This window comes from Pavona decussata, unplaced genomic scaffold (genome assembly GCF_977016875.1).
Source record: "Pavona decussata unplaced genomic scaffold, jaPavDecu1.1 SCAFFOLD_72, whole genome shotgun sequence".
Lineage (NCBI taxonomy): Eukaryota > Metazoa > Cnidaria > Anthozoa > Scleractinia > Agariciidae > Pavona > Pavona decussata.
The window spans coordinates 261,531-285,000 of NW_028145491.1; the positions used below are offsets into that span (position 1 = coordinate 261,531).

The 23,470-nt window shown below is 38.4% G+C and overlaps 2 protein-coding genes and 1 long non-coding RNA gene across 3 annotated transcripts in view; 2 read left to right on the forward strand and 1 right to left on the reverse strand.

Annotated features, from left to right (window-relative positions):
- LOC146476769 (uncharacterized) overlaps positions 1–23,470 on the reverse strand; it is a 178,435-nt gene that overhangs the window by 1,754 nt on the left and 153,211 nt on the right. The gene's annotated exons all lie outside the window — the stretch shown is intronic.
- On the forward strand, positions 8,629–15,816 carry LOC146476770 (uncharacterized). The gene is made up of 4 exons (XM_085113935.1): positions 8,629–8,734; positions 9,474–9,587; positions 12,523–12,636; positions 15,625–15,816. Exons 1-4 carry the CDS (start codon positions 8,657–8,659, stop codon positions 15,691–15,693), a joined length of 375 nt encoding a protein of 124 aa, XP_084970061.1. The 5' UTR covers positions 8,629–8,656; the 3' UTR covers positions 15,694–15,816.
- Positions 15,679–23,470, forward strand: part of LOC146476771 (macrophage mannose receptor 1-like) — a 98,734-nt gene continuing 90,942 nt past the window's right edge. Inside the window, exon 1 of the mRNA XM_085113837.1 lies at positions 15,679–16,023. Coding sequence (XP_084969963.1) covers positions 15,807–16,023 — 217 coding nt within the window. The 5' untranslated portion in view covers positions 15,679–15,806. The remainder of the gene's footprint in view (positions 16,024–23,470) is intronic.

A 23,470-nucleotide genomic window follows, 5' to 3' on the forward strand; every position in this document is an offset into this window, starting at 1 on the left:
TTCAATATCTCGTGTACAGGATAGCAAGGGACAAATCTTCAAACCAACACCTTCAGCGCCACATGGCGGATCCACAGACCAGAAAGAGCACAGAAGAAAGATTTGTTGTTCTTTCAATTGTTTGTTATGTAACGAACATACCGGAGGTTCTTTTGCCGTGGCAAGTTTCACAGGTATTTGATGCTGTTTTTATTTTAATTAACAATTATCAACGACAGACTGACTCCAAGGCTTAATATAGTTTCAGGGAAATGCTTGTTGATACCAAGTTTAAAATGCAAATGTAAAAAAAAAGGGGGAAATGTGTTCTGTTTGTGATCACGTTTGACAATTGTTAAATACCGTGACATGTCACGCATAATCAAATCAAGTGTGAGCTAACACCAATTTGATATTATTCCTGCCCAAAGCGTCACTCAACTAAATCTTCCAGGGAAGCTCTACCTCGAAGAGTTAAGATAGTTTCATCGAGCTTATCCAAAAACAAAAAACAAAAAACCAAACAAGAAGAAGATGAAATAAAGAAAAACCGAGAAAAACCCGCTGTGGAACTTTATTAGCAAAAATACCGAGTCATCTTTGACTTTGAGCGTGGTTCATGCAAACGCATTTTAATGGCTCAAGTTAGAGTTTGCTGATTTTGGGAGAACAGATATTTGGCTTAAAAAATATCAAGAAATTTTTGGAAAGGAACGCCGCACCTCTGAGAAAAACAGTTTCGAAATTGCCTCACATTTGGCCCAAGACATTTTCGCGATCGCAAGGAAATTGCAAAATTCCATAAAAAATTAAGTTTTATGTTAAGTCGGGATATTTTCCTTTAACAACGTTTTTTAGACGATAAACAATACGAGCAATCGATATGAGTCCCCAGAAATGACGCGAAATATATTTTATTGAGCTTCAAATTCTGCATATATTTTGCGTGACATCAGGGTCAGTAAGGGTCAAAACCAGGGGGGGGTGGTCAAACTACGAAACGCAACAGCAAGAGAATTGCTAAATAGCATCATTCATTATCATTTCGGACAGACATTAAATGGTGAAAGTTTGAAGGAAATCGGCCGACCCCCATCTTTCACCTCTGCCTGGTTTTCTCAGACAATGACTCTTAATAGTGTAATTCATTTTAGTGAATTCAGTTTAATAGTGTAAGGTCGGTATGGCCGCTCCGAAAACCGTGGTGAGACCTCTGCTGAGATAAGCTGCTGTAAGTGTAACACAAATTAAATTTGTTTTTGCTTTCTTATTAAACAAAATGTACAATTCCAATACCAGATTTGCGTTATCGTAAAAATAACCCAACACATGCATATATAAATTGGCTGCTCACTAACCATTATCGCAATGTTGATGTGAGAAACACGAAACCAAGAGCGATGATCGTTCAATTTTCATCGAACAAGACGAAGATGGCAGTTCAGTTTTATGAGGAGAAGAGGTCTTAAAGAAAAGGAAATCACTATTGCCAGGATATGGCACCAGAGCTTGCCAACAGGTTAAAAGTACTAAAAGGAAAATAGTCTGTGGGGAGTGCATGGTTTGTCGATCGATGGCAAGATTCGTTACAAACAACGTGATGACAGCAGGGTGAAAGAGCTGCGTGACCCGAATGACTCCGTGAATACTGAATGAAGAGCTGTGTAAGTAACACAGCTTAAACCGGACGGCTATGGATTATTCATTACCCTTTGTACTCTGAAGATTTTATAACTGATCACATTCAAAGGTAAACTTAGAAGCGCGTGAAATCAATAAATTGCGTAATTTAATAATTAACCCCTTTTCAACAAACAACAGAGGGAAAACATACTTAAGATGTATTTCTTGACAATCGTTTGTTATTACAACTAACAGGCGTTTGTTAAGAAACAATTCTTAAGATACATTTTAACTTTAAAGGCCTTTCTTCGTGAACCGGATCCTTGGAGCACAAGGTGCCAATAGCCCAGTAGGGTTTGTTGAGAGCTCCTGCTCCTAAGCTATTAAAATAATATTGCTGTAAGAAAACATTGAATGGGGCAAAAAAACATTGATTGAATTATCAGCAAACTGACCACTCACTAGCCAGCTGCGTAGTAAGCTATTCTAAATGTTTCTGTTGGCGCATTTATCAGCTAAATTTATAATCAGAGATAAAGCAGAAATTTGATGGTTGAGGTAGGGGAGGGAAGAAGAAGGCAAACCCCACGGAATTGGAAAGATTCATTTACTCACAAACGGGGTCTTGTCTTCTATCCTCTTCTACTATATTGGACAAATACGTTTACCAGCCAACAAGGGTTTTTTCTCTACCACTCTTTTCACCATTATTTGCTCGCGCCACAACTTTCGCCGCCAGTGAGCAGAATAATCCTCTGAAAGCTTGCTATGGAGGGAAACCACTCGATTGAGCGAACAAAAAAATGTTGTTCTAGTTATAAGAGTGAACCATTTTATTTCTGAACAAAGTGTGGGGAAATATCGAGAACAAATTTTGCGAGGGTTTTGAGAAGGAGACATGTTTTCGTCATTTTCTGTCAGTAGTCGTAAATACAATTGGTTTTCAACACCTCAAGCGCCCGAGAATATGAAATGAGCTAGTTTTTAAAACAAGGATATTTTCCTGGTACTTGCAAATAAATAAAGGATGCACTTCAAACTACAGGACTAAGATAAATAACAGTTATAGTGAAAACTTCAATAAGATTTGTTTTAAATTATTTCCTAGTTTGTTTGTCATCACAGTTCACATGTGACAATAGCAGATGTATAGTAGCCAGCTGGAGGTGTGACCGCGACAATGACTGTGGTGATAATTCTGACGAGAGAAACTGCGGTAAGTTTAAACCATCTCTTCTTTGCTCCTTATGAGACAAGCCATAAATTATAAATGTTACTCTTCTACCAGCCAGGGGACAGATTTATGAGGCCCTCCTTACTAAAGATGTATTTCTGAACAGTACAGTCAAACCTCCTTTTTATGCGGTTACCCTCTATTAAACTTCCCCAAATCAGTCCCGATATTTACTGTAAATTTGAAATCTATTAAGCGGATGCAGTCACCATTTAGAATTCCCAATTGGCTAATTTTATTGTATTTCACTTAAGCGCTCACGTGGACAGGTGCAATGCGATATTTTGACACGACGACAGGCGAACCACAACATAATATACACTTTGTAATCAGACTTAGAATAACAAATAACCGATTTTTTTCACTACATGTTGAATGGCAGAACTGTACGTTACTATTGTGGTTTAAACCAAACAAGATTGCCTTACAAACAACATTAGAACTACAGGCTGAACTACCTTGACCATGCAATTACTAGCTTGTTGTTTTTCTCATATTTTGAGTTACTGTTGTTGTTAACCGATACAATATATATGACATACTTAGCCTAGTTCCATTTTTACCATATTACATTCAATAGCGTGCTACGGTTGGGAAAACCTCTTTTAAGCGGTCAACCTGTATTACGTGGTTAGTTGGCTATTTCCCGAGTGTGACCGGGGTTTGACTGTAGTCTATTATTACAATAATAGGCGTTTGTTAAGAAACAATTCTTAAGATACATCTTAACTTTAAAGGTCTTCGTGAATCAGGTCCCAGGAGCATAAGTTGCCAATTATCAGCAAACTGACCACTCACTAGCCAGATGCGAAGATATAGTTTTCGTTGTAGAAAGTGCGGCGTTCGGGGTTATATTCACGAGTTGTTTGTGTCAAAACCCGAACAAGCGAGGTACGAGCGAGTGAGGGCTTTTGACACAAGCAACGAGTAAATATAACCCGGTACAAAGCACTTTCTATGACGTAAGCTGTTTATTGCACATATCACGAGAATTTTCATTTTTCAATGTAATTAACAATTAGATTATGAGCTCGAGATTTCTATCGCGTGATAGTTGATGAGGGCGAAGCCCGAATCAACTATCACGCATAGAAATCGAGCGCGAATAATCTAATTGTTTTAGTATAAATATACTAGTCGTTCAAAACTAAACAAGTAAATTATCTATTTCCTCATCGCAGACACTTCGAAAACGCGAAGAAGCGAGCGCCATTTTGTTGAAAATCGCTACTCACTATCTATCACAGAATAGATAGCGAGTAGCGTAGCCAATCAGAGAACGGCATTCGTGATAGAACACTAGTAGATTTATACTAACACAAATTAGAAAGAGCACTGATCACAGATAATAGAACTAAATGCAAATTTAATATCAATGGCAAATATCACAGTATCGCAGTACATCTTAAGTCGTCATCAAAATAAAGTGCCGAACAGAAAATGCACTAACAAAAGTTTAATCTCATTACGATATCAGTACATAGGATTCAGTTTAATTTAGTCCCTGTCCGATTCATCGATAATGTGTCGTGACTTTTGGACCTTGGAGAATGCAATGACAAAGTGGGACTATCGTTCAAGGCATTCACAGAAATGTTAAAAGTTCCTTCCTAAATTGAAGCGCCTTGGAAAAGAATCAAGGGCTGCCGTGTTGTGGAATCCTGTACTGTGCTTTGGATTCAGAGTCAAAGCATTGATAATACCCCCTTGGCAGCCTGAAGGCCCTAACACTCTAAGGTATCCACTTAGAATATTGGAATGTTTCTATGTTGTCGCTCCGACAGTGTCCTGTAGTTGGTCAGACTTTGTACGTTCTTTTGCCCAGAGATTTGCATAATATGCGTTGGAAGTACTCCTCGGTTATTCAGTTTCTGGATCATCCTTTTCCTCCCACTATGATTGGTAAAGTTTGTAGCATCTAATCCAGCTTTTTCTGTCATTGTTTTCATAAGTGAGTTGAGCTTATTAACTTCCATGGGAGCAGACTTGAACCGAGGTTTTGTTTTTATGGCTTTTGTAGTGTGATTGATCGCTTAATAAAACGGACTATCCAGAGTCTTCATATCATCTGGGACGAGTCGCATAAAACTTAGAGGCGGGCGAAAACGCTATCGTCAGATGTTAAAATACTGAATGTGACTAGGCTGAAGGTCTGGCGTTAGCAGTTACGCCCGACGTTAAATTTAATGCAACGCAACCCTGGTCTTTTAGAAGCATAGAGGTCATAAGTTCTGACAGGATCTCTTTCACTGCCTTCGACAGCAAACATATTTGGGTTTACAGCTCGAGCGTCTTTTGGATCAGCGCCGGTCCTTGTCTTCGTCTGTCTTTTTATACTCCAGAAAAGCTGTTTCGTCCGGTGTTGTTCTCTGTTAACATCACCCCATCTCATGTCTCGTTGGTCTTGGCAACCTCTTAATCCTAAGAATTGTGTGTTGTTTAACCACAGAGTGTTAATAAGGGCCTCTGACGAAGAGCAACCGAGTAAACTTTGGCCAAACACTGAATATCAACTTCCTCGTCTGTTAGCATACGCGCAGCGTTTGGTTTGTTTCCTTTCCCTTTTTCTGGTTCCTTTTGCTTAGCGACTGACACATCCGTTAGTTTTACGGAACTCTTTTCCTTCCATAACGGTTGATAAATAGTCTTTCTATCTTAAATAACGATCAAAGCTTGCAGCAACAGTCTTCAGCGATGTGGGTTCGTATTGTTCTTCATCTTTCTTTCGAACTTGAGGTAGAAAATTGGCGATTAACACGTCGAGATCTGTTGCATCAATGGTTGTTGTCCATGGGGAAGCAACTTTTTGTGTGTAACCTATTTTCCCACAGTGAAATTGCCTTCAGGAAATTTCAATGGATACGTCAAAAAGAACAAAAGAATTTCCCATGACAGTTCCCGAGGTAACTTGTATGGTTAATAAGAACCCAAAGAGGCTCAACCAATCATGAGAAAGAGAAATGTATCAAACACTAAAAATCACGTGTTGTTTACGTGTTGTGTTCATCGTAAGGTCAAATGGTACCCGCCACTGTATTTCAAGCTCGACAACTATCAAAACATGACTCACTCTTTCCACCAGTGGTCCAGTGCTTTGGAGGGCAGGGGGCTTGAGCTACCCCCCACCCCCCCCCCCCCCCGCCTCCCCTCCGAATTTTTTGGAAATTTTAAGAAAATAATCATGCGCAACAATAAGTCAACGCCAACGAAAACGTCACCTGAAAATATCACTTTATTTCATTTGCCCTACTTGGGGAGCAGGGATGGCACAGTGGTGAAAGCACTGGCCCCCCACCAATGTGGCCCAGGTTCGATTCCCGGACTCGACGTCATATGTGGGTTGAGTTTGTTGTTAGTTCTCGTCCTTGCTCCGAGGGTTTTTCTCCGGGTTCTCCGGTCTTCCTCCCTCCACAAAAACCAACATTTCCAAATTCCAATTAGTTCTGGAATTCGAGGGCCACAGGTTTGTCGGTCGTCAGACTGTTAAATGTCACCCTTGTTTAACAAAGTACTTCGCGATTATTTCCACTCGTTCAACTTCTACAGATTCGGCGAAGTATCAAGGGACTAAATTGGTAGGAGTAGCGTTTTCACAGTCCCCAATGAACTTGAATTTGGTCATTTTACGTTCTTGTTTAGCAGAGGACTGTAAAGAAATGTAACCTGAAAAGATGTGCGATTGTTTTTCCTCTTTAAACCTATTGTTTTGCGGCGTTATCTTTGCCCTACCGCGTTTACATGACATCGGAATGAGTTTTTGTACCGGAATAAAAATCTCGCTCCGTTACAGTTACCGGGGCGAACTCGCACCGGCATGACTCGCCCCGGCGTGAGATTTTACTGCTGGTTTCATGGAAACGAAAACAGAGTATCATGTATTACGGTAGTATCACGGTATCATGTAAACACCCCCGAAAAAGGTTTACGTAAATCTGGTCCATGCAGGAGCAGCAGCTGCCAAGAATAATTATGGCCTATAGGAAAAATGGGTTTTGACCAAATAAAGATAAAATTTATCTCGAAAAAAGTTGAATTACTCTCACCGAACTATTATTTTGTCTTCTCTAGTCGTTTCATTCCATATATTTCTTGTTTTAGTCAGAACCATATCACCAGTGTTCGCGAAGTCTTAGTTACCGAGCATTCTCTTCGAATCCCGGGCGCAGGCGGTAAGCGGGCGAGCGTCAATTCATAATCCCCCTGGGCAGGAACCAAACTCGATAAATTGTGCGAAGCTCGTAAGAAGTTACTTTGCGCATCTCCATATAAGGAAACAAAAGGTGCCCACCCCAGGGGGTCTAAAAAGACGCTAGAGGTCTGGTAACGAAGAGCTGTCGGACAGAATTCGGAATCGAGAAACTGGGAACAAGATGGCCAAGAGTTGCTACGAGTTCGAAATATGTAGTTAGTTGGAAGCTGTTTTCATCCGGAATATTTTTGTTGTTTGTTTTGCATACCGTGCTATAGATTAAAAAAACAGAGTCCTGAATGAAATGTTATGAATGCAACCTTTTGCTTCGTTTCTCTGCCTCTTCCGTTTTATCTGACTAAGAACATTTGACATTGTTTTCAAAATACAGATAGGCTTAAAGCAATTCAATAAAATAAGCATATTTAAAAGCCCAAGTATATCAGTCCAGCCACAGGTATGACTTGCCTCCTTACCCGTGGGGAAAGTCATATCGTTGTCACATCTTGCAGCTAGCGAGAGTGGAAGGAGATTGCCGTGCTCTTACCAGCTGAAGACAAATTCGAGAAACAATGCTTATTTTATTTTCGGGCCAGTGGGTAAATCGTTTCCCACCCAGTATTTTTTGACGATAATATCAAGCACTTACCCGCCGCGCCTTGGCTTCGAAAAAAAAAAAACGCTTTGTTACGTTTCGGAAATCCCAGTGAAAGGTTTCCTACCAGGCTAGGCGCTCAATTTAGTGACTTTGAACAACTTGGGTGGATGTTTGGTAAATGTCCAAAAATAATCAAGTAAAGCTATTTTAGAAAAGAACATCACGTGTAATGATTTAAGCCAGGTGAAAGTATGGCCGCACGGATAACTGTGGCAAAACGTCTGTTTAAATAGGCTACCGTAAGTGTAACACAACTATTTTTAGTTTTTTTTTTTTTGTTAAACTAAACGTTCAACTCCAAAACCACTTTTGCACTACCATAAAGATAAGCTAAGAGATATTGCTAAATTAGTCGCTCACTGACCTATAGCGCAAGTGGTTCTGTATGCTTTTCTGCGCGTTTGAATTTTTCTGCTAATAAGTCCTGTGAAAGTCAGGAGGAGAGGAACGAAATACTTGCGGGGTGAAGGATACCTTTTTCCTTCTCCTCAACCCATTTTACTCAGTTAGTGAGTAGAAAATTCCTCTAAAATGCTTAAGAAAAGGAACTTAAAATAAGACAAGAAAGCATTCTTCAGAGGTTTAAATGAGAAAGAAACATGCTTTTGCCGTTTTTGTTTTAAAATCATATCTTTATATTAATAGTTGAAAATTCAATCTTTCTTGCAAAGTTTTTCGCCAAGCGGACTGCATACATACATACATACATACATACATACATACATACATACATACATACATACATACATACATACATACATACATACATACATACATACATACATACATACATACATACATACATACCTACATACATACATATAAATTTTGTTAAGGCAGGTCGGTTTTGGAGTACGCTCGAGTACAACACATTCGCAAGTAAACCACAGCTGCAGCTCAACCTGCAACAGTAAGATTTGGTTTTAATGTTTTCTAGCTTACAGCTGCAGTTCGTCAGCGTTCAAATGTGACGATGGCAGATGTTTACCAGCCCACTGGAAGTGCAATGGCCGTAGTGAATGTCGTGATTCTTCTGACGAGAAAAACTGCGGTAAGTTTAAAACAACTGCCGTTTACTGTCTTACTACACTAAACATTAAATGCAAATGTCATTCTTGACGGCTTAGCCATCAGAACATGCTTATACATATGAGTAAATTAGCCACTCACTAACTGAATAGAAGGAATTTCTGTATGCTTTCTCGTCGTTAAAAACATGTTTATGCATCATAGATGAGCGAAGCGGATTAAGATAAGCCCACCTTCGATCCCCCCCCCCCCCCCCCCAAAAGAAAAAAGTGGAATAAACAAGGAAGAGAGAAGAGCAGAGAGAAAAAAGAGCCTGCCACCAAGACTAATTGTAGGGTTTTTAAAAAAGCCGTTCACTCACGAACAATATTTTGCTGTCTTTCCAACTTTCTTGCCGCCAATAAGCACAAACATCCTCAGAAATGCCTGCTCTATAGGGTAGCCTCTTGATCGAGAGACTGTAGAGTGTGTGTAGTTGGGAATAAACCGTTCGATTTGTGAATTATGTTTTAGAAAATGGCGAAAGAAAAAGTTCTGCAACGATTTTACGAAAAACAAAGAAATATGCTTTTGCCGTTTTTGTGTTAAAATCGTGTCCTTCGGTAAATAGTCAAATACAAAAGTTTCTCTCAATCTCGAGCCCCCAAATTGATGGAAAATACACCATTTGTTGAATTACGTATGAGTTCAAAACAGTTGAAAATAAACAACAGCCGTGATTCAAACTGTAGAAGTAACATTTGTACTAAATGGTTTCGTAGTTTACAAGTGCAGTCCATCAGCGTTCACATGTGACAATGGCAAGTGCATATATCCCCTCGGGAGGTGTGACGACATCAATCACTGTGGTGATTTTTCTGACGAGAGAAACTGTGGTAAGTTTCAGAAAACTCTACTTTCCATGGTGATGAGACTAGACATAAATTATAAATAGTACTCTTGTACCAGCCTCAGGACAAAGAACATTTTATTACAGAACTGTTGGACTTTGGAACAATTGAGACCCCCTTTTAAAATCAAGCCGTTCGGTTCAAGTTTTTAAACGTATCTTAAAGAATAAGCTTTTAGACAATTTTGTAAATACTTCCTGAACTTTATTTATTTTTAGTATTTTTCTCGATTATAAAGTTGAGATAATGTTGTAAATGTTTCTTTAATTTGATTAATCTTAATTGTGTAGTTATTAGTAACTTTAGTATTTAAATAATTGTTCCTAAAAAAACCCAATTGGGGAGGTAACAATAAAGTATGTCTGTATGTATGTATGTATGTATGTATGTATGTATGTATGTATGTATGTATGTATGTATGTATGTATGTATGTATGTATGTATGTATGTATGTATGTATGTATGTATGGAGCTGACTCGAACCAAGGTTTTGTATTTACCGCTTTTGTAGTGTGATTTAGTGACCGCTAAGTAATTAGCAATTATTTACCGAAGCGGAGGTGAATAGTGGTGGATATTTACCGTGGCGCAAAGCGGTGAGGTAAATATCCACCACTTTCACCGACACTGAGGTGAATAATTGTTTTAGTGTGTACCACACAAGTTGAATAACTAGCGAACCAAACAGTTACTTTATTTTCGACAATGGTTATTATACTGACATATGGTCAGAAATCAAACTGGTGAAAATTTCTCCGTACGATACTCATTCGCGGTAAGCGATTTTTAATTACAAAAAATCAAGTCACTCTTTCCTGCGAATAGGTAGAACTTCTGGGGGCACTTGTTTAACTACCCGAGTGTTATTTCTTCAACTGGTGTTTCTACTCGTCTTGAAACAATGCTGCAAAATATTAGATGATTCATCTCTTACTTTTGAAGTGCTCGAAAGTTTACGGTAACTTAGATTATAAAGTTGGAAAGATTAAATAACTTGCCACTGTTATGCCGTCAAACCAAACTTTGTTGCCATTTTTGTATATTTTTCTTATCGAAATATTTTTCTCTCAAATGACCGTGGCGAAGCGGAAAGCCATCTTATTTCTCTTCGGCTGCTCGGAGGTGAACAGTACTTGGCTATTCACCTCCGAGCTAGCCAATCAGCGCGCGCGAAAAGCACTATTCACTAAAACGGACTATACAGAGTCTTCATATCATCTGGTCTTTAAAAGCATAGAGGTCATAAGCCCTGACAGGATCTCTTTCACTGCCTTCGAAAGCAAGCATATTTGGTCTTACAGCTCGAGCGTCTTTTGGATCAGCGCCGGTCCTTGTCTTCGTCTGTCTTTTTATACTCCAGAAAAGCTGTTCTGTTCGCTGTTCTTTTTCTCTCAACATCACTTCATCTCATGTCACTGTGCTCTTGGCAACCTCTTAATCTTAGAAATGTGTGTTGTTTAACCACAGAGTGTTAACGAGGGCCTCAGACGAAGAGCAACCGAGTTAACGTTGGCCGAACACTGAATATCAACTTCCTTGTCTGTTAGCATACGCGCAGCGTTTGGTTTGTTTCCTTTCCCTTCATTTTTTAGGTCCTTTCGCTTCGCGACAAACACATCAGTTTTACGGAACTCCTTTCCTTCCATAACGGTTGACCGATGGTTTTTCTTTCTTAGACACCGATCAAAGCTTTAAACAAAAGACCTCAGCGATGTGGGTTCGTAGAGTTCTCCGTCTTTGTTTCGAACTTGAAGTAGAAAATTGGCGAAACCACTTCGGGACCTCTTGCATCAATATTTTTTAACTCTCTCGGCTCATTCCCTGAAACTAAATATTTTTCAGCGACGAAACATCTCTCTGTGTTTTATTTAATGTGTTCTTGTTTTCTTGATGCTGTACAAACTCTTCTAGGGAGCAACCAACCGACACAAACCTATAGCTTTCCTTTGTCTCCGCCATTTTCTCAAGAAAAATTGGAGGAGGCGCCGCCAAAAAGCCGCCAAATCTGGAAAGCCATTTGAATGCAAACGATGCCCGACTCTGATTGGCTCAGAAAGGCGTTTACGCTGTCTTTTATTGGTTATACTTCAACAAGTGAAAACAAATGTAAACCATTCTGATTGGCTGTGTAAGCTTTTCTCGCATTTGAAAATAAAGCGTATAGATCTGTAGAAATGAGCTTTACGGAATAAAAGTCTCGTAATACATGTAACATTTTATGTGACGTTTTTGTTGATGCATTTTCCAGCTAAATTTGAAAGTAGCCAGATAAAGCAGAAATTGGGTTGGTTGAGGTAGGGAAACGAAGAAGAAGGCAAACGCCAGGGAATTCGAAAAAATTATTCACTCACAAACGGGGTCTTGTCTTCTCCCCTCTTCTACTATCTTGGACAAGTACGTTTGCCAACCGACAAGGTTTTCTTGTCTTCCGCTCTTTTCACAATATTTTGCTTGCGTCTCAACTTTCGCTGCCAGTGAGCACAAAAACGCTTTTTTGTAAATTGAAAAAAAGTGTGCCAAAAATTATATAATTTAAGAAAACTGAAGTAATAATGTGCAACAATCAGTCTTGAATTGTGACACTGTAAGTGCCTTTTCACAACCCCGCTCCACGCACCGAAGGCACGCGCGCGCGGGGAACCATGTCTAAAACATATGGAAACATATCGAAGAGAGAAATCATTTCTCATAAAAAACAAAAGTTTTGTTTTTGTATGACGTCACTGTCCGTCCGACCATACGCAGTACCACTGGACAACCAATGCAAATGGCACACTCAAGTATAGTTGAAAAAATATAATTTCTTGGCAAGTTTTTCGCCAAGACTGCAAACTACACAATGTTTTGCAGTACGTGCGAGTTTAAAACATTGGCAAGTAAACCACAGCTGCAGCTGAACCTGGTTTTAAATGTTTTCTAGCTTACAACTGCAGTTCGTCAGCGTTCAGATGTGAGGATGGCAGATGTTTACCAGCCCACTGGAAGTGTAATGGCCGTAGTGAATGTCGTGATTCTTCTGACGAGAAAAACTGCTGTAAGTTTAAAACAAATGCTACTTACTTTCTAACGACACTAAACATTGAATGCAAATGTTATTCTTGTCGGCCTACACATAAGAACACGCTGATACATATGAGTAAATTAGCCACTCACTAACTAAAAAGAAGCCGATTCTGTATGCTTTTCACGTGCTTTAAAACGTGTTTATGCATCTCAGCTGAGCAAAGATTGGAATAAGCCCCACACCCCCCTCCCCCTTCCAAAAAAAAAATAATAATAATATTATAAGTGAATAAACAATGAAGAGAGAAGGGCAGAGACAAAAAATGCTTGCCATGCACCGCGACCAGTTGTAGGTTTTTTTAAAAGGCCGTTCACTTACGAACAATATTTCGCTGTCGTTCCAACTTTCTTGCAGCCAATGAACACAAACATCCTCAGAAATGCCTGCTCTATAGGGAATCCTCTTGATTGAGAGACTGTAGAGTGCGTGTAGTTGGGAATGAACCGTTCGATTTCTGAAATGTGTCTTCGAAAATGCCGGGAGAAAAAATTCTGCAACGATTTTAACAAAAAACAAACAAACATGCTTTTAATTTGCCATTTTTGTGTTAAAGTCGTTTCTTTCTGTAAATAATCAAATACAAATGTTTCTCTCAATCTCGAGCTCCCAAAACGCTACAAAGTACACCATTTGCTAAATTACGCATGAGTTCTAAACAGTTGTAAGTGAGCAACATCCGTCAAATTCAAACTGTAGAAGTGACATTTGTATTAAATGGTTTTGTAGTTTACAACTGCAGCCCATCAGCATTCACATGTGACAATGGCAAGTGTATATTTTTCCTCCGGAGGTGTGACAACTTCAATCACTGTGGTGATTTTTCTGACGAGAAAGTTTCAAATAATTCTTTTTTCCATTGTCATGAGACTAAACATGAAATATAAATAGTACTCTTGTACCAATCGTGAGCATCATCTGAAAAGTAACGGTTTACTGAACACTCATATGCCAGCCGCGTGGTAAGTGACTCTGTATGTTAATATTTAAACATTTTCCAGCTAAATTTAAAAGCAGACATAAAGAAAAAATCGAGGGCTTGAGATAGGTGAGGGAAGAAAAAGACAAACCCCACGATTCTGAAAAATCTCTTCGTTTGGAAACAGAATTCTGTGCTCTCCCCTCCCCTCTGCTCTCCCTTCTTCCTATCTGCTCTAATTCTCTATAGTCAGCAAGTAGGAAATCCCAGTGTAATGCTTGCTATGCAGGTTAGCCGCTCACTTTAGGAACAGTAGAATGTAGTTAAGGATAAATCTTTTTATTTCTTGACGGAAAAAAGAGAGAATTTAAGTCAGCTTGAGGTATGACCGCCCCAATACCTGTGGTCAAACGTCTGACGAAAGAAGTTGTCGTAGGTACAAAACAACTCTTCGTTGCTCTCCTATTGGACTAAACCAAAAAAACCAATACCTCTTTTGCAGTACGATGAAAATAAGCTAACAGAAATTAGAGAATTGGTTCCTAACAAACCTGTGTAGCAAGCGATTCTGCATGTTTTTTAGAGTCTTTTTTCCTGTTTGGCCCCATTTTTTCTCGCTTCTCAACTTTTGCGCTGCCAATGAGGAGAAAGCCCTGCGAAAAGTTTGCTTTCTAGGGTAGCTTCTCACTTAAGAAACTTTCAAGAGCGTGTAGTTGGGAATAAACTGTTTCATTTCCGAAGGAAGTGTTGGAAAACAAAAAGAAAGAAGAGAGAATTCTACGAAGGTTTGAAAGAGAAAGAATCATGTTTTTTTTTTTACCGACTTAGTACTTGTCGTGCTTTTTAGAATCGTGGCTTTTTAATAATTATAAAATTAATATACAATGGTAACAAGAAACTTCCAAAAAACGTCTGCACCTTAAAAATGGCAAATGCCAAACAAATTTGTCAATTTGAAGTCAAGGAGGATGGCACACCACATGGAAATAACACTTGCCATAAAATATTAATGAATTCAAATTTAATGTGGTAACGCCATCAGTCACGTGACCAGAGACAATCCGCCTTTCAACTCATTGGAACATCTATCAATTCGAAAATAATCAATGTAGTCAGAAAGAGATTTTTTTTTGTCAGGAAGAGATTGGCCCGAGGTATATAAAGTAGCCAATACCTTACATGTACATGTATCTACTGACTGTCAAAGTTTAAAGTGTATATGACAAATTTGTTTAAATTTGTTTGATCAATCTTCATGTTGTTCTCGTATGAAAATAGAACAAAGAATTTCTTATCAATGTTTTCTCCCCTGCGTTTGAGGCGTATAAAAGTGTCAAATTTCAATTACGGTTGGGTACAATACCGCGCAAGATAAGAGAGTGGCGATAGTAGGGCTATGACGTCAATACAGAAACACTAGCCTCGCGATTTCTCTCTTCCTCAGTTGCTTTTCGTGTGCAAAGAAAGAAAACTGTGTGGAATGAGATGAGTACTCGGAATGAAACAACTGGAAAGTGAAGAAACCACGAGACTAAGCGTTCCTGTATTGAGGTCACAGCTCTACTATCCCCATTCTCCCGTTTTGTGTGGTATTGTACCCAACTGGAAATGAAATTGGACGCTTTCATACGCTTTAAACGCGGAGAATAAAGTTTGACAACGAATTTCTTCCTTTTTATTTTCATACAAAAACAGCATTAACATTTGATCAAGCAAATAAAAAAAATCTGTCACTTTAAGTACATGTACATTACCAATTAGACAGATCAAAAGAATGATGACTATATTCAATAGCCACAAGTATTCTGACAACCAATAATTGATTCTTCGCGTTATGAAATTCATATTATATACTGCTCTTCGCCGGTAATAATAATAATAATAATAATAATAATAATAATAATAATAATAATAATAATAATAAAATTAATAATAATAATAATCATCATCATCATCATCATCATCATAATAATTAATAAAGATACCGCAGAATATTATAATCAATCTGTATTTGAATGTTTTCCTTCTACATTGCATTTCAGTGTTATGCCCAACTGGCTGGTTTCCAGGTATCAACAGCTCTTGCTACCGGATCTTTCAGAACAACCTGACGTGGAATTTCGCAAAATCTGACTGCGAAGCATCAGGATCAAGGCTTGCAGTGCTGAATACAGAAGCTGAACAACAAGCACTTGCCCAAGTACTTTCATTTCGCTATGTAGGGATGACTTGGATTGGTTTGCACAGGGATCCAAAGAACAAGTCGCAATGGCTGTGGGTCGATGGGTCAATCGCTGATTACACTGACTGGGCTAAAGGAGAACCTGACAATGAAGGAGGCAGGGAGGATTGCGTAGGAATCCCTTCTTATCTTGCTCCAGCGAAATGGAGCGACATGGCCTGTAATACTTTCCTCTCTTACGTCTGTGAATTGTTCACTGGTAAGTTAAAAAAAATTCATGTTATCACATAGAAGTAAATTGTAATTTAACCTTGCGCAATATCTAAAGCTTAAAATTCAAAAACTTTAATCTACGCCTCAACGTGTGCGATATGCCAAAAGTTCAAGTTGTATGCTGTATTTTATAAGATAATGCGACGATAAATCAGAACCTTTAACATCCTACCCCCCCCCCCCCCCAACCATCCCCGGGCATACCCGAAGCATTTGACCATTTTGCGGGGGATTTCCAGAGAGGAAAGTCGAAGTCCCGAATATTATATGGAGAAAAAACGATTGATACCTTTCGGCGACCAGAAGTTTTTTTCTTAGACTTAACGAATACAAACTTCATTATACTAGCGAAGTAGTTGTAGTAGTAGAATTGGTAACCTCGTCACTTGTTCTCTACATATCCTTCCAAGATGGTGTCGTTTTCCATTTTCCGGGAGGTTGCCAAGGGAGGGGGATGTCAAAGCATCCAATTTTGCATGAATAAAAAACGATTGCTACCTTTTAGCTATCAGAAGTCGTTTTTTTAGACTTTGCAAATAAACTCGATTAGATCCTAGCAAAGTAGTTAGAGTAGAATTGGTAATCTCGCCATTAATTCCCTTCATTTTCTTCTAAGATGGCGACGATTCAGTGGTGTGGTTTTTAAAATTTAAATTATCTCTGAAAAATGCGTGGTTACCCCTTTAAATTCGATTTGCATTCAGATAACCCTAGCTCAGGTCATGTTTTGTCCCGGAAACCTTAAAAAGTACCAATTTTAGACATGTATATTCTTTCACTCTTTAATTATTTGTTACTCGGCTTCCATGAAAACCATTTTGTTTTAATTAATGGGATTCCGAGGATAAAAAAAAAATTCAATTCATTTCAATTTACCCTGAAAAAGTGATTTAATTTTACTCGTATAAGTGTGTATTGCAAACTATTTTTCTGATGCATAAGCTGTTTATCAAAGCATACTACAACATAAATAACTGTTAACGAAACAAGTGGTATAGCTTGCATAACTTGGGCCTTTTAAAATTCAAACCTCCCACTACCATACCCTCAACCCCATTCCCCCACCACCAACCCCGCCCCGGATTCGGCATTTTTTCTGATTAAAAAACAAAATAGCAAAGAAAGAAAGATTCCTTCCTGGGATGATACTTTGCTGTCATGTAAAACATACCCCTTTTTTTATTCCAGTATATCGAGTGCGCGTGAACACCTCCAATATTGATGGCGCTGGAACGGACGCAACTGTGGATATAAAAATATTTGGCGACAAAGGCTCCACAGGGGCAATAAGACTGAATGATGTAAATGATAACTTTGAAAAAGGAAGGTAACTGTACTGACCCATGCTTCTTTGAAGAACAATTCTAGATTCCTGTGGTGTTGTTAAAATTCGTATACTAAAGTATCTTTTCGCATCATTAAACCTGCGAAAACCACCATATACCACCAATATCAACTGCAAGTTTTCGAATAGAACAAAGGCAAACAATTATTTCTTCAATAAGACCTAAAATGATGTGATTAAAAATATATTTTAAGCATGTTGCTTAAGCTTTCTCGCCAAGTGGTGTCACTAATCATATAACAGAATATGATTTGTTTTTAATTATCCTTCATTAATCATTGTTGGTAGTTGATTGCCGTCTTACATGAAGTTCAGCAACATTATCAAAAAACGGCGCCATTACGCGTAAAGGTTTCCATTGTTTGTTTTTAGCGACACAACTCTTTGCAAGTTACTTCCAACGATTAGTGGCGACTATTCCAAGGCCAATGACATGAGCGGGAAATGCTTAATATGCTGCGTAACATGGCACACGGACATTTCTCCGCCCAATTTTCGAGATAGATGTTAAACCTATCTAGACCATCTTGACGGGGGTTCTTTTTTGTTTTCTGTGCCAGGAGCGGGAGAAAGATTCTCCCAAGTCCCCAAACTAAACTGCCAGTGAGAATTGGAAGACAGATAGTAGGTCTGAAGATGATTCTTTTGAGGTCCGCAACGCAAATCAATGACGTCATATAACGTGGCAATTGCGTCATTGTTTTGATTTTCCCAAAACTTCAGGAAAGCGCCGAGATTGAAAAAAAAGTAATCAAAACCAGAAAAGGAATACTCATATGAGCGTAAGGTTGCGGTAAAAAATTCTATTTTCTGGATAAACTACCTGTTGAAAATTGTTTGCCTTGGTAACATCAAATTCAATCAACACAAACCGACCAACCACATCAAATTTTTCCCAGATAACTCTCGGAAAAAAAACTGAAGTTTCATGGCGTTTCCTCAAATATTAAAAACGTTATTCCAGTTCAAAGTTGCCGCAGGAAGAATCCCCCCATACCCCCGTCCCTGCGTCTAGATAGGGCTAAGTTACCTTCGAGAACTTGTAACCTAGTAGAAAATTAGGAAAATTGCGTTGAAAATCGCCATTTACTAATTATTACAAAGTATCAACTTTTCGCGCAATATTGTTGTGCTTTAATCGCTCGATGTCGTCACGTATAACACTCCTAAAAGTGACATGTTATTGCACGAAAAGTAGTTGTTGTGTTTTAATTTGTCGTATGAGAGCATCTTTAATGACTTGGCCTAGATTAACCGTCAATTACAACAATTAATTCAAACTGCTACCTTAATTAATAATTAATCTTAAGCTACCGTTTATTGTGTCTTGTAAAACATTGCGAACAACCCGTATGACTTCTCCCCGTTTTAAGATTCTTCGTACGTCATCCAATGGTAGAAAACCCTAGTAAAGCGTGGGCATAATTTCTGTGTTTGACTACACGTCAAAAGAATGTTGTCATTCCAGTTTGAGGTTTTTTTTTGTTTGTTTGTTTGTTTTAGAACTGACATATTTGACATCACTGCTAAAGACGTAGGACAAGTGAGGGGGCTGGAGGTTACTCGTAGATATGGTTCAAGCTGGCATCTTAAACAAGTGAGGAGCTACTAACTCATAAGAATAGATTATCAACCGTGGAAACTTTGTAATGCGCTCAGTTGTTTTTATGTGTTCTGATTTATTTAACGCCGTCTTTGCTATTCTAGGTTGGTGTAAAGGTTGGAAATCAGGCAAGATACACAGAGTTTAACTTTAATACCTGGATTGAGAATCATCAGCGCTACATAGTATCCCGTGAGTAATCGTGATAACTTTCCCTTGTTTGGCAATTTCTTGCCGGGTGAGAAAGGAAGCTACAAGAACGGGAAAATTATGTACAACACGTGCACCGGATAATTAACAATTATTCACCGAAGTGGAGGTAAATATCCATCACTTTCACCGACACTGAGGTGAATAATTGTTTTACTGTATACCACACAAGCTGAATAGCTAGTGGACCAAAAAATTATTTTACCTCTGACAGTATACCGCAAATGGTATGAAATTTTAAAATCTCGCGCGCCACGCGCTAAGCAATTTCTTATTGTAGAAAGTTTCGTCTCCCTTTCTTGCAGACAAGTAAAACTTTTGGAGACAGTTGTTTACTTCCTATAGTGTCATTTCTTCAATTTTTCTGTGAAATTCGTCCTGTTGTTGAAACCATGCTGAAAAATATTAGATGTTTCATTGTTTTCGTTGTAATTTTAGTGTTCGGCAGTTTTCGTAAACAAAGGATTTTATTTTCATTTTTTGCCTTAGAATATGAGGTTGTAAAGATTAAGAGCGGTTGTCAGTAACTTTCGAGAATCCGGCGACAGAAGCGAAAATTCGAATTTTTTTTTATTTGCCCCAAAAGACCCTTTGGTGAACTATTTTCAAAAATAATATTCAAAAGTTCCAGCGAATTTTTATTTTGGCAAAAATTGGGAAAGTTCGAAATCGGCCAAAACGCGGCCGATGGCCCGATTGAAATTATGCAAATTAGTACATTTTCAAAACTCTCGCTCAAGACAAGGCAGCGTTTTCTCGAGTTGACACTTTCTCAATCGTTTTCACATCCCTTGTGCTTGCTTCTAAACTATATTTTATCTCCACCTGAACATTCTTTCATTTAAAGTTGCCCACGTAAAGAATACAATGTTTGCTATTCCTTAGATAGAGTGATTTTTGCCATATTTCAGATGATCATATCATCAAGGGTATACAAATATACTGGTAATGAAATCACTTTTTTGAACGGGCAATTGTTCTTATTTATCATGTTAAAATATTTAGTTTGGTCCGTGAAAAGCGAGCGCGCTAGGTCGAGATGTGTGGAATGCACTTTGACACAATTCGCCATTTCAGTACTTCATGTTCCTCCTGTTACTTTGCACTTATCAATACCCTTCACGGAAGCTTTTAGATAAAAGCCAAGGTCTCTGTGTTCATTTCATGCTTTTATACACGTAAATAACTAGCTTCAAACTTGAGTGCTTCCCATATTAGCATTAGGTTATCAAATGATTCCTTTCAGGTGAAATTTTCGAGTTTATATTGAGCCGTTCAAGCGAGATGAAAGAGCCGTTCCCAGGGAAATAACTTGAAATCAGTGAAATTAATACCCTGCCTCTCATATCATGCTACACTTCCAAACTACCGTTATTATTAAGCTAGAAAGTGTAAATGCTCCCTTTTTACGTGACCTAAAACAGAATTTGCCTAAAATATTACGAATAAAGTCCACCACAAGAAAAAACTGAAAAAATCGGGCACCGACGTAAGTGTAAACATCAGCCGTTTCTCGACTTGCTACATGGATGAAACGCGTTCTTTATTTTACCTCTGCATACATTTATGATCAGAAAGTAGAAACAAAAAATTCTTCTCTATGCCCATCTGTATAAATACACCCGCCAATCAGGCTTTGATTTTCTGTATGTTTGTCGAAAATACTGAAGAATAGTGCTACACTGTTACTGACTACTTGACTCATTCAATCACAACCGGATACATGTAACACGACTGGAAACTAGATATAAAGAAATGCTCTTACTTGTCTGCAATCGTTACTCACATTATATCTGGCGATATCACATCCCCGAGGCAAGGCTGAAAATTGTCTCAAAATCCGCATATTAGAGATTCAAAGTTTTGAACAACGCGAACAACTTTCATTGCGTGACAAGTGAAAGTGATACACAAGCGCGCGAAAAGCAGCGGAATAAACAATGTCAAGATTCGCGCTTGTGATGACAGTGCGAAAATAATTTTTGAAATTACAAGAAGAAATTGAGGCAAGTCAAGGTCTGCAAGGTATATTTAATTGCCGGATTGAAACGAAAATCGTGTTTTCTCCTCTCCCCCATACCCACCCTCTGGGGATTGTTCCGAATTCTCATCATCAACAACAACAACAACCTTTATTTTCCTCAAAATAAAGCCAATTAAAATGAATGTGAACAAATCAGGAGCTTTCGAAACCTCAATGCGGTATTTCAATACTATCATCAAACAAAAAGTTTGGAGCAGAGTGAATTTTTTTTCGCCATGGCACCTCTCCGTGCGGATCAAGCTCAATATCGGGCCTATAAAGAAATTCAGGACGAAATAGTGTTGTTGGTAGGGCAGGTAAAGTGTATTCATTTGAGTGAAACTGAGAGCATGAAAGAACATTTTATTTCCTTCTCTGAATTTCCCTATTTTTTTTAAACAGAAATCCACTGCTATGCATTACTTGACTTTATTCCAGGAATTATGATTTACGATTGAAACTTTCCATTCGTCTTTTTATGCTCTCACCACCGAGAGAAGCCCGAAGGCCTTCGTGTGAAATGGAACAGTCAGAAACCTTTAACGACGAAGGGAGACCGAGGAATGAACAGCAAAGAATCGTTGTCATTGTCAATGCATGTACTGTGGGTTAACCCAATCCTAGTGGAACTCGTTATTAAGTTATATCTTCAACCATGCCATAAATTGAATAATCACTATAAATTGAATAATCACTGGACTATGGTACACAGGTTCGAAAGATACTCTCACTGGCCTTGTCCTGAGGGCTGTTAATAATAATAATAATAATAATAATAATAATAATAATAATAATAATTATCGAATATTTATCCAGGATAACCCTTCAGTATAGAATACTGTTATCAACGGGGTCCTGTATGGTGGATACTCTGGAGCACGCTAGGAGGATTTACAATGACAACGTCAGACTTACACAGTGACGGCACGTAAGAGATAACACCGTCTTTTAGACCGAACTCGAAAATCTGAGAAATACCAGTCGTGCCCCTCATCCTTTGACACTAGTGCGCGCTAGAAAATAAATTAAGGTTAAACTCTTATCTTAAAATTTGATCAGCCCTTCCGTAGGCAATAATGCAGAATAATGTTGTGTATTTCCAGTTAACATTTTATCGCCATCAGTGACTCATCTCAAACAGACATTAAAACTAGGTTTAACAAGTTAACCTAAAAAGAAGTTTTTTTTGCGTTCCATTCATGGTGAACGTCCTTATTGCATTGATTAACCGTATAACACATTGCAAATCTTCCGCACCTTTTGAGCTGGATCCACAACTTTTGCGCGTTGATCCATGGCGAAAGACAAACTTCACTCTCCTAAATATAATAGCTTTTTGTTTGAGGATAGTATTGAAATACTGCATTGAGGTTTCAAAAGGTCTGAATTTGTTGACTTGATTTAAATTAATTTCGGTTTTACTTTTCCTGTAATGTTATTGATGAGAATCCGCACAGACAATACAGAGTGAATCTCAGAAGAGGAAAACTACATGATTATTGTTTCAGTCCATTAAATATACCTTGCAGACCTTGACTTGCCTCAATTTCTTCTTGTAATTTCAAAAATTATTTTCGCACTGTCATCACAAGCGCGAATCTTGACATTGTTTATTCCGCTGCTTTTCGCGCGCTTGTGTATCACTTTCACTTGTCACGCAATAAAAGTTGTTCGCGTTGTTCAAAACTTTGAATCTCTAATATGCGGATTTTAAGACAATTTTCAGCCTTGCCTCGGGGATGTGATATCGCCAGATATAATGTGAGTAACGATTGCAGACAAGTAAGAGCATTTCTTTATATCTAGTTTCCAGTCGTGTTACATGTATCCGGTTGTGATTGAATGAGTCAAGTAGTCAGTAACAATGTTGCACTATTCTTCAGTATTTTCGACAAACATACAGAAAATCAAAGCCTGATTGGCGGGTGCATTTATACAGATGGGCATAGAGAAGATTTTTTGTTTCTACTTTCTGATCATAAATGTATACAGAGGTAAAATAACGAACGCGTTTCATCCATGTAGCAAGTCGAGAAACGGCTGATGTTTACATTTACGTCGGTGCCCGATTTTTTCAGTTTTTTCTTGTGGTGGACTTTATTCGTAATATTTTAGGCAAATTCTGTTTTAGGTCACGTAAAAAGGGAGCATTTACACTTTCTAGCTTAATAATAACGGTAGTTTGGAAGTGTAGCATGATATGAGAGACAGGGTATTAATTTCACTGATTTCAAGTTATTTCCCTGGGAACG